Source organism: Schistocerca nitens, chromosome 4 (genome assembly GCF_023898315.1).
Source record: "Schistocerca nitens isolate TAMUIC-IGC-003100 chromosome 4, iqSchNite1.1, whole genome shotgun sequence".
Lineage (NCBI taxonomy): Eukaryota > Metazoa > Arthropoda > Insecta > Orthoptera > Acrididae > Schistocerca > Schistocerca nitens.
The window spans coordinates 445,703,331-445,715,374 of NC_064617.1; the positions used below are offsets into that span (position 1 = coordinate 445,703,331).

At 44.3% G+C, this 12,044-nt stretch overlaps 1 protein-coding gene across 2 annotated transcripts in view; it reads right to left on the minus strand.

Annotated features, from left to right (window-relative positions):
• LOC126253711 (phospholipid-transporting ATPase ABCA1-like) overlaps window positions 1-12,044 on the minus strand; it is a 466,051-nt gene that overhangs the window by 115,968 nt on the left and 338,039 nt on the right. For both annotated transcript variants that reach the window (XM_049955246.1, XM_049955245.1), the window contains exon 16: window positions 10,266-10,378. In XM_049955246.1, the coding sequence (XP_049811203.1) occupies window positions 10,266-10,378 (113 nt within the window). The remainder of the gene's footprint in view (window positions 1-10,265; window positions 10,379-12,044) is intronic.

Here is a 12,044-nt window from a genome sequence, read left to right on the forward strand (position 1 = left end):
TTTCGAGCCATCAGTGTAAATAAATGTGGCTTTCTTCACTTGTGCACATAGAGCAGCAAATGCCCGACGATAAACAAGTGAAGGGGTACCATCCTTGGGAAATTGACAAAGGTCACGGAGCAGGCAGATCCGGGGACGGAGCCAAGGCGGTGCTGTACCCCAAGTTGTCAAGAAGGTTTTAGGAAAGCGAAAGGAAAGAGAATGGAGCAGTTGACGGAAGCGGACTCCCGGTGGTAGTAGGGAGGAGGGGCGGCCTGCATACCCTACATCAAAGGAGGCGCCGATAAAAATGTCATGGGCTGGATTAGCAGGCATGGAAGACAGATGGCTAGCATAACGACTCAGAAGGACTGTTCGCTGATTGGACAGCAGAGGTTCAGCAGTCTCAGCATAAAGGCTTTCCACAGGGCTGGTGTAAAAAGCTCCAGACACTAAACGTAATCCACGGTGGTGGACAGAGTCGAGACGACGAAGAATAGACGGCCGAGCAGAGGAGTAAACTATGCTTCCATAGCCCAATTTAAAGCGCACTAAGGAGCGAAAGAGGTGGAGAAGGACCACTCGGTCTGCTCCCCAGGGGGTACCATTCAGGACACAGAGGGTGTTGAGGGATCGCAGACAGCGAGCCGAAAGATAGGAAACATGGGAGGACCAGCACAGTTTTCTGTCAAACATAAGACAAAAGAATTTAGCGACGTCCGAAAACGGAAGGTTGACAGGTCCTAGATGTGAGGAGGGTGGAAGAAACTCCTTACGTCGCCAAAAATTAACACAAACGGTCTTACTGGGAGAAAAACGGAAGCCGGTTTCGATGCTCCAAGAGTAGAGGCAATCGAGACATCCTTGAAGACATCGTTCAAGAACGCTGGTCCATTGAGAGCTGTAGTAGATCGCAAAATCGTCCACAAAGAGGGAGCCTGAGACATCGGGAAGGAGACAGTCCATAATTGGATTTATGGCAATGGCAAACAGTACAACACTTAGCACAGAGCCCTGGGGTACCCCGTTTTCTTGGGAGAAAGTACGGGAGAGAGTAGTGTTCACCCGCACTCTAAATGTGCGCTCTGCCATAAATTCGCGAAGAAATAGTGGCAGCCGACCTCGAAAGCCCCAAGAGAACAGTGTGCGGAGGATGCCTGTCCTCCAACAGGTATTGTATGCTCTCTCCAGATCAAAAAATATTGCTACTGTTTGGCGGAGAAAATTGTTCACGATATAAGTGGAGAGAGAAACAAGATGGTCAACTGCAGAACGATGCTTTCAGAAACCGCATTGGGCAGGTGTTAAAAAGACTGTGGGACTCCAGCCACCAAGCTAAACGGCAATTCACCATACGCTCCAAAACCTTACATACACTACTCGTGAGAGAAATGGGGCGATAGCTAGAGGGGAGATGTTTGTCCTTTCCAGGTTTCGGAACAGGAATGACGATAGCTTCCCGCCATCGTCTGGGAAAGTACTGTCGGTCCAAATTTGATTATAAATGCGACGGAGGTAACGCAGACTAAGGGTTGATAAATGCAGCAACATTTGGATGTGGATACCATCCGGTCCTGGGGCGGAGGAGCGAGAAGAAGAGAGTGCATGTTGGAGTTCCCGCATGGAGAAAACAGTATTATAGCTTTCGCGATTTTGAGAGAAGAAAGCAAGAGGTTGCACTTCCGCTGCACGTTTCTTCGGGAGAAATGCTGGCGGTTAATTTGAAGAGCTCGAAATCTCAGCAAAGTGTTTACCCAAGGAGTTAGAAATTGCGACAGGGTCCACTAACGTATCATGAGCGACAGTGAGCCCAGAGACCGGGGAGAAACTAGGCGCGCCAGATAACCGTTGAATTCTACTCCAAACTTCCGAGGAGGGAGTGAAGTTATTAAATGAGTTAGTAAAGAATTTCCAGCTCGCCTTCTTGCTATCGCGGATGACGCGACGGCATCGTGCACGGAATTGCTTACAGCGGGTACAGTTGGCCAAAGTAGGATGGTGGCGGAAAATGCGAAGAGCACGTCGCCGCTCACGTATTGCGTCACGGCATGCCTCGTTCCACCAAGGAACTGGGGGGCGCCAGGGCAATTCGGAGGTGCGTGGTACTGAACATTCCGCAGCTGTAAGAATAACGTCGGTAAGATGTGTGACCTCATCGTCGACGCTAGGAAAGTGACGGTCATCGAATGTCGCTAGAGACGAAAAAAGTGTCCAATCGGCTTGGGCAAACTTCCAGCGCCGCGGGCACATATATGGCAGTTGAGGCTGCAGTCTAAGGACACATGGAAAGTGGTCACTCGAGTGTGTATCATCAAGGGAGAACCATTCGAAGCGCCGAGCTAGCGGAACAGTACCGACCGAAAGGTCCAAATGAGAGAAATTTGTCGTGGAGGCAGACAAAAATGTAGGGACCCCAGTGTTGAGGCAAACTAGATCTGCTTGGTGGAAGATGTCTAGCAATAGTGAGCCACGTGGACAAGGATGTGGAGATCCCCAAAGCGGGTGGTGGGCATTGAAGTCCCCAACCAGCAAATAGGGGGGTGGAAGCTGACCAAGAAGATGAAGGAGATCAGCTCGTGCCATTGGTGTGGACGATGGAATGTATACAGTACAAAGAGAAAAGGTATATCCAGAAAGGGAAAGACCGACAGCGACAGCTTGGAAGGAGGTGGTTAAGGGGATTGGGTGATAATGGAGAGTATCATGGAGAAGAATCATGAGTCCACCATGGGCTGGAGTGCCTTCAACAGAGGGGAGATCAAATCGGCCAGACTGAAAATGGGGGAGAACAAAGCGGTCATGGGGACGCAGCTTTGTTTCCTGAAGACAGAAGATGACCGCCGAGTAGGATCGCAAGAGGATCGACAATTCATCCCGATTGGCTCGAATGCCGCGGATATTCCAGTGTATAATGGACATAGGGTAAACAGAAAATGGAGGAATGTGACCAAGGTTTCCGTCAACTCAACGACTGCTCAGAGCTTGCGACCAACAGCATGGAATGGCATTCAGCTGAAGGCAGAAGATCCTGATCCATAGGTTGTTCAGGAGCAGCTCCTGCCACCAGCGATCGGCCGGTTGATCGGCCGCCAGCAGTGCACCTCGGCGACACAGAAGACGGCCGAGGGCAATTTCCACCAGGTGGTGCTGTAGATGGGACACACCTTGGCGGAGAAGGAGATGAACTGGGTTTCTTATTAGCCTTCTTGGAAATATGATGTTTAGATGAAGGAGGAGCCGATGGTTGTGAAGCTGCGGAACGTAAAAAATCTTCATGACTAAGCTCTTTTTTCGAAGTCTTGGTGTCTGACCTTTGGGCTCGAGATTTAGGAGAACCCGATGAAGGCTGAGCCATAGAGTGGGCAGGCGAAAGTGGTGAGGTTGAACGGGCGATCTTTGCGCTGGCCGATCTGACGACCGTGGTACTAAAGGTGAGGTCCCAAGTCTGCGTGGCTGCCTCCTTTGCTGGCCGAGGAGAAGCAAGGACAGTGCTGTATTTTCCTGTCTGAGGCACGGCGGGCTGTCGACTGGCGAATAATTTTCGAGCAGCAAAGGTCGACACCTTTTCCTTCACTCTGATTTCCTGGATGAGCTTTTCATCTTTAAAAATGGAGCAATCTCGAGAGGAAGCAGCGTGGTCACCCATACAGTTGATGCAGCGAGGGGTTGGAGGTGGACAAGCACCCTCATGGGCATCCTTGCCACACGTAACACATCTGGCCGGATTGGAACAGGACTGGCTGGTGTGATTGAACCGCTGACACCAATAGCAACGCGTAGGGTTTGGGATGTAAGGGCGAACGGAAATTATCTCATAGCCTGCTTTGATTTTCGATGGGAGTTGAACTTTGTCAAATGTCAAGAAGACAGTGCGGATTGGAATGATGTTCGTGTCAACCCTTTTCATAAATCTATGAACAGCCGTTACGCCCTGGTCAGACAGGTAGTGCTGAATTTCTTCGTCAGACAATCCATCGAGGGAGCGTGTATAAACGACTCCACGCGAGGAATTTAAAGTGCGGTGCGCTTCAACCCGGACAGGGAAGGTGTGGAGCAGTGAAGTACGCAGCAATTTTTGTGCCTGTAGGGCACTGACTGTTTCTAACAACAAGGTGCCATTCCGTAATCTGGAACAAGACTTTACAGGACCTGCAATTACGTCGACACCTTTCTGAATAATGAAAGGGTTGACCGTGGAGAAGTCGTGACCTTCGTCAGACCGAGAAACAACAAGGAACTGTGGCAACAATGGAAGAACTGTCTGTGGCTGAGACTCAGTGAACTCACGCTTGTGAGCTGACATAGTGGAAGGTGAGGAAACCATTGCGGAAGAATCCCCCATGATTACCGGCGCCTCCGATGGCGTGCTCCTCCCTTGTGGGGGCCCTCTCTGAGGGCACTCCCGCCTTAGGTGATTGTTCACACCTCAGGTCACACCACCCGACAAATGGACGGAGGGACTAATCGGCACTTTCGGAAGGCATCAGCTCGGGTAATCACCCCTCCCCGGGCCTGGCCGTTACCAGGGAGTACGTACGTGTCCTACCTGTCTACCCAGGGCGGGGAATTACGCGTTACCCCGTCACTGGCTACGCATAGAAATGCGTGGGTCGGCCTTCAGACACGCACAGGGAGGAAAAAAGAGAAAGGGAAAGGAAATAAGAGGGGTCTCAAACGCCGCAGCGAAGAAAAGGGCAAAGAGAAGAGGTAAGGAAAAGAGAAGGACAGAAGAAGGACGAAGACTTGCAAGCGGAGAAAGCAAAGAATTTGTTACTGTTTCGAGCGTCCGTCTCCGGACGTAGGCACAAACCATACTCCCAGGGGGGGGGGGGGGGGAGGGGGAAGTAAAGAGCCAGATGTGAGGGTGGGGGGGGTGAAGATGGGGGATGGGGAAGGATGTGGAAAGGGAAGTTATGCAGCCCGGAAAGGAAGGAAGGCCACATTAGCTCGGGGTCCCGTGCTCGCTATGCACATATCCACAAAAGAGTTGTGGACCCCCTGGGGGGAAGCCCAGGAGTTAAATCAGTAGAGAAAATTCGTAGTCTTTAACCTTGCAGCTCAAGCTGCCTAGTATTTAAAGGAGAAACCTGTAAAATATTGTACATTGTGTCCATGTATGTTGAATTCTGTTGCAGACCAGCTTGAGGTAAACACCAGGGGCTTCTTTATCTGAAGAGCATTTTTGGGCATTACTAGTGAAATTACCTGCACTAGGTACAGCAGTAGAAGGCAGTTGGAGGACACATGTTTCCTCCAGCATCAGGGACTTTTCAGACAGCACGAGATAAATTAGGCCAGGTATTGTAATACTGCAACCACACTGGTAAAAATGAACTCTTGCAGTGTGAGACAAGCTGTTGCCACACGCTAAAAATAAGGATTTGTTGTACAGAGTGTGGCTGGAAGCAGCCACATGGCACAACAGGTAGGCTGGGAAGAGTATAAATGAACATTTATATGAGCCCAGGCATCAGCAGTCCAGGAGTGCCAACAGAGATGGGAACACCACACTGGATGACTGGACACCCTTGGGTAGTGTGCAACTGCTACTATTTCAGACTTCCACTGCCACACCTTCTGCTAGTGCCAAGTCCTCGACCTTCAACTTTCAACTTCATACTTGTCTTTTGGTGGGCTGTCACCTGGCCAACTTCCGGCAGTTGCCTGACTCCTGCCCTGGAGGGCAGCAACTCTAGACCCACACAGTTCCGATTCCCATCCTTCTGTCCTAGGTGCCTTGGCAGTCACTTGCAGGGGCGAGCTCTACTGTCAGAGTCTAGCATCCCCAGGAAGAAACACTGGAGCATCCAGCACTAGAGGCTCTGCTCATAGGTGGCCATGTCCCAGTAATGAGGCCACATGCCACTGTGTAAGACGCTGCAGTCAGCATTTGGGGAGGGGGGGGGGGGCAGCTTATGTGGCTTATGTCACAGTGCAGTAACTGTCAGATTGCAGTAACATTACCAGATGCCAAGTTTGTTTTGTTTGCCAATGATACAAATGTTGCAATAAATAGCAAATCAAGTGCAGTCTTAGAAAGAACGGCTAATAAAAAATTTGTGGACATTAATCACTGGTTCCTAGCCACTTCTTTGTCACTAAACATTGGAGAGAGAGAAAAAAAACTCTAGATGCAGTTCAGGACTTGTAAGGCGTGTCCCACGAGTATATGCCTAACGTATGATGACAAGCATATAGAAGAAGTTAAATTCTTGGGATTACAGCTTGATAATAAATTCAACTGTGAGGAGCACTCCACAGAACTGCTGAAGCATCTTAACAAATCTGTATTTGCAATGCGAATTGTCAGACATAGGGGATATAAAAATTAAAATGCTGGCATACTATGCTTACTTTCACTCCATAATGTCATATGGGATTATTTTTTGGGGTAATTCATCAAGCCAAGCTACAGTTTTCTGGGCCCAAAAATATGCAATAAGAGTTACATGTGGTGTGAACTCAAGAACATCCTGCAGAGGCCTGTTTAGGGAATTAGGGATAGTAACTACTGCTTCCCAATATATTTATTCCTTAATGACATTTGTCATTAAAAATATATCACTTTTTCAAACCAACAGCTCAGTTCATGGAATCAATGCTAGAAATAAGAATAATCTTCACAAGGATTTAAAGTCACTTACTCTTATACAAAAGGGTGTGCATTATTCAGGAATTCACATTTTCAATAACTTTACGGCAGCCATAAAAAGCCTAACAACCAATTAAATTCAGTTTAAGAGAAGCCTAAAGGATTTATTGCTGGCCAGCTCCTTCTACTCCACTGATGAATTTCTCAGTAGAACCAACTGATTTTTTTGTGTGACATCTGCACAATTTCAGTGCACTAATGTGTTCATTCCAAGTAAGTACTGTAGTAGTTGTATTGTATGGTTATTACCGATAAACAAATAAAAAATTTAGATTTTAAATTAAGTGAATTAATGCTATATTAGTAAATGAGTTTTGTAAAAATGATCCTTTCATATAGTGTTCATTAAAAAATAAATAAACATAAATTACGATCATTCCACTTGGGATCTGTGGAAGTTATATTAACTTATTTGTTTTAGTTGTAAATATTTGTCATGTATTATTGTTTTTCTGACATGTTCTACATCCTGAAGGACCTCCTCACTATGGATCAACTGGAATGAAAGTAAATCTAATCTAATCTAATCTGCCATCATATGATGCCTCTCCACATGCTGAATGGGGCAAAACACCGTCTCCACCAAGAAACTGCCATTGTAGACAAATGAGTGTTAATAAAATGTTTTAACTTTTTGATATTGTCAGTCCGAACTATCGACAGCCTGTTTCCACAACCTCCATGCACTGCCATGACCTGACTTCACAAAACGTTGCCCTACATTTCAGGACCACTTCAGTGTTGTTTGTGTGAATGTATTTTTGCCAGAAGAAGAGCATGCACTTAAAAGCTAAACTGAATACTATTTTCTGTTACATGCATCCATGCGCCAGACATCAGTCCGCTACTGGTGAGTGGTTGCTGTTCTCTTATTTTACATATCATTCCATCCAGCAATTTCCATTATTATCATGTCTTAAGCCTGCGTCACATGGAATAAATTTTGTTATAAATTACAGCTTACATGTAGGCACCACTGACTGTTATGCTACTTGCCTGCAAGGAGCTTTCCATGTTTTTTCGGTGATAGTTCCGATACTACCTCCCTTTTAATATTTTCTGAATGCTACCTGTGCAGGCCAACAAAGAGTCTTGCTAGGATGGAACATCAGAACGTGCAAGGTGGGCCCCGTGACAAGTGTCACCGCAGTAGGGAGGTGCTCAGGTGGAAATTAATATCGAAGCGTCATTTAACTCCACAGAACAGAAATAAAGCAGTATTGCTTGAATAGATGCATATATGGAAGAGTAGTGTTTAGATGCTAAGAAAGCAGCCACCCCTCAGCCAGGTAGCCTATACAGTGATGTGCACCATCTAGCAAACTTACAGTGATGCTTACTGCATGTAACACTGGCTTCACAATAACTGTGTGTGTGTTATATGCATTTTCATATTGTACTTCACCATTTTGAAAGAATAATATAATGACTTGCATTCGAATTGGTGGAATACGGGGGTGGTTTGAAAAGTTCTCGGAATCACCATGAGAGGTCAGCACTAGCGCAACGAGTTGCCCACGTGATATTTACTGGACTGTTGCCGGTAAACATGTGCCATGTCAGTGCTCTTGGAAGAGAGCTGTGGCAATGGTGTGGCCCATATGGGGATTTGGGGGGGGGGGGGGGGGGGAGATTTGAGCAGTGATTAAGTACTTTGTAAAGAATGGTATGAAAGCAAAGTACATTCATGCAGATTCCCAGAATACACGGGAGGACTCTGCTCCTTCATATTCAGCTGTTGTCAAGTGGACAAATGAATTCAAATTTGGTCTGGAGAGCTTAGACAATGATCCGCACAGTGGTTGACCAAGACGTGTCACTACTCCAAAAATCATTGCAAAGTGCACAAAATAGTCATGGAGGATCACCAGATGTCATCTGAAAGGGTATATCACATTTTAACTGAATAATTAGAAATGAAAAAAATTATCTGCAAGATGGGTGCTGCGACTCTTGATGGTGGATCAAAAACGCATGAGAATGGACATGTCAGAACAATGTTTGGCCCGTTTTGGGAGAAAATAACAATATTTTTTGCACCAGCTTGTGACCACAGATGAAACTTGTGTGCACTACTATGCCCCATAGATAAAACAACAGTCAAAGCAGTGGAAACATGCCAGCAAAGAAAGCAAAGACAATTTCTTCAGTGGGAAAGGTCATGGCATCAGTGTTCTGGGCTGCGAAGGGGATTCTGTTTGTAGATTATCTCCCCACTGAGCAAACAATTACTGGAGAATACTATGCTAACCTCCTGGACAAATTGCAACAAAAGATACATGAGAAAAGGCCAGGTTTAGCAAGGAAGAAAGTCATCTTCCATCAGGACAATGTGCGCCCGCACACACATGCTGTCGCCATGGAAAAGTTACATGAACTAAGGTATGAATTGTTGCCACACCCGCCTTATGCACCTGATATGGCTCCATCTGACTTCCATCTCTTCCCAAAACTGAAAATGTTTCTTGGTGGACAAAGATTCACTTCAAACGAAGAAATGATAGCCAGAGTTGACAATTATTTTGCAGGTCTGGAGGAAACTTTTTTCGAGATGGGATCAAGGCACTGGAACATCGTTGGACCACGTACATTAATCTACAACGAGTCTACACTGAAAAATAAGAAAAGTTTCAGTGTTGTATTAGTTATAATAGAGGGAAACATTCCACATAGGAAAAATATATCTAAAAACAAAGATGATGTGACTTACCAAATGAAAGTGCTGGCAGGTCGACAGACACACAAACAAACACAAACATACACACAAAATTCAAGCTTTCGCAACAAACTGTTGCCTCATCAGGAAAGAGGGAAGGAGAGGGAAAGACGAAAGGATGTGGGTTTAAAGGGAGAGGGTAAGGAGTCATTCCAATCCCGGGAGCGGAAAGACTTACCTTACGGGGAAAAAAGGACGGGTATACACTCGCACACACACACACACACACACACACACACACACACACACACACACACACACACACACACACACACACACACACATATCCAACCACACATATACAGACACAAGCAGACATATTTAAAGACAAAGAGTTTGGGCAGAGATGACATCTCTGCCCAAACTCTTTGTCTTTAAATATGTCTGCTTGTGTCTGTATATGTGTGGATGGATATGTGTGTGTGTGCGAGTGTATACCCGTCCTTTTTTCCCCCTAAGGTAAGTCTTTCCGCTCCCAGGATTGGAATGACTCCTTACCCTCTCCCTTAAAACCCACATCCTTTCGTCTTTCCCTCTCCTTTCCTCTTTCCTGATGAGGCAACAGTTTGTTGCGAAAGCTTGAATTTTGTGTGTATGTTTGTGTTTGTTTGTGTGTCTGTCGACCTGCCAGCACTTTCATTTGGTAAGTCACATCATCTTTGTTTTTAGATATATTTTTCCTACGTGGAATGTTTCCCTCTATTATAACCATATATATATATATATATATATATATATATATATATATATATATATATATACTTCCCCCCCCCCCATTCTGATAACTTTTCCAACCACCCTCATATTTAAAAAGACAATGATTTCAATTCAGTCTACAAATATTTCAACAATAATAAAAAAGGAATAGCAATAAAAATCTGCTTTTGTACAATGATTTGTTATACATATTAGTATTACCTTTGTAAGATGTGTAAACCAATTTCTGTATGTGAACAGAATATTGTTTACAAGAAGTGCTAGAAACTGCCTGAGTATCAGCTTCAACCCACTGACCCGAGACCTGGTTAGTGCTGTTCGAAAAGAACAGAAGTATCTTAACAAATAGGATAAATGTCATCATGAAGGTCACGAATAATATTAATATTACCCAGGACATATGAGATTGCTGAAACGGTACAATGGTGTGATATTCAGGTGATACTTACAGGAATTGTGATGAACTGACTCTCAGTTATGTGCAGTTTAGAGAGTGATTTCATTTCTTATAAATAAGGAGTCTGAATGGCATATAGCAAATAGAGCTTTCAGACTGCTATGGTGACCAATGCATCTTTAGAGTAGTGTACAAAGGTTTATGAAGCAATTTAAGAATGAAAATCTGACAGTGCAATAAGATAATCACACTCCACTACCAGTGATGAAAAAATGGTGAACAATCTAATCAGGGAAACCTGCAAAATGTACTAATCACGTAAACTAAGCTGACACCCGGCACAGTGGCTCATTGAAGTGACTGTAAATGCATTTCCCATTTACAGTCGCTCCTGTCAGCCACCACGCCAAGTGTCAACTTATTTTGCATGAATAATACATTACTGTAAAAGTAATCAAAAATCAATATCATGAAAAGTGTTGCAAATAGGAACCACTGTTTTTTATTATGAATATGATGAACGATTCAACAAGTGTGAGTGGGAAATTTCTGTGCTTTCTTGTTTCCATCCAGACCACCATTTCTTTACATTTGTAAACAATAAGATGTAAGGGATATAGCATGGTACGAATCATGAGGTGGAGTTAGGTGTGCATCAGATCCTCCATGGGACTATAGTAGAGTTCTAGAGGAGATGGTACTTGCAAACTTTGAAAAATGAAAACAATAGACAATTCCAAATGGAAACTTTGTCAAAGACTGAAACATATGTATTTTTAGTGGCAGTTGTTACAGTCTTTGATTTTTCTGATTTAGAAGAAAGCTTTTGGAATGTAGACAGCTTTTCGAACAATATTTTTATCTGTTAAGTAAGAAATGATTTTCCCTTCATTTCATAAACATTTATAAATAATCTTTTTTTTAAGAATATTAAGCAAAAGCTACTTATATCAAATCTGACATTTGACACAGATTAATTTTCAGACTAGCTCATACATTTGGAGACTTTTATAACTGAAAAGACACCATCTTTAAAAATAGTGAAATCCCTGGACTAGCAGGACAGAGCGGATGAGGTTACATTTGTGGAAAGGGGCCAAAATAAGTTGCTGTCAGATGCATTCAACATGTAAGCTTCATTTGTGAAAACACACAATAAAATGAGCAAGAATTAAAAACTCTCAAGGTTTTAATGAAAGAGCTCCATTGATTTAATTTAAATCGGCTGAAGGCCACATATGAAAAGCCTAGGTCCAAGGCCTACGCAAGGAATTGAGGTACAGGAGTTGTTCTGCAAGTTTCACTTCTTTTAAAAAATTTTTTTTCCTTCAATAAAAATAGGCTGAAGGCCTTAGCTTAAATCTCTCCCATAGAACTCCGCTGAAAGCCACACATTAAGCAAGAAGAGTGTTACGGCTTAAGGCCAAAACAAAGATTTTCAATGTTAATTCTAAATAGGCTGAAAACTTGGCTGAAGGCCGCATATCAAGAAAACAATTTAATGGCTTAAAGCCTAGGAAGAAGAGCTTTCAATTTAAAAAGGCTGGGGGCCTTAGCTTAAAATATTTCATGTAAAGCTTGGC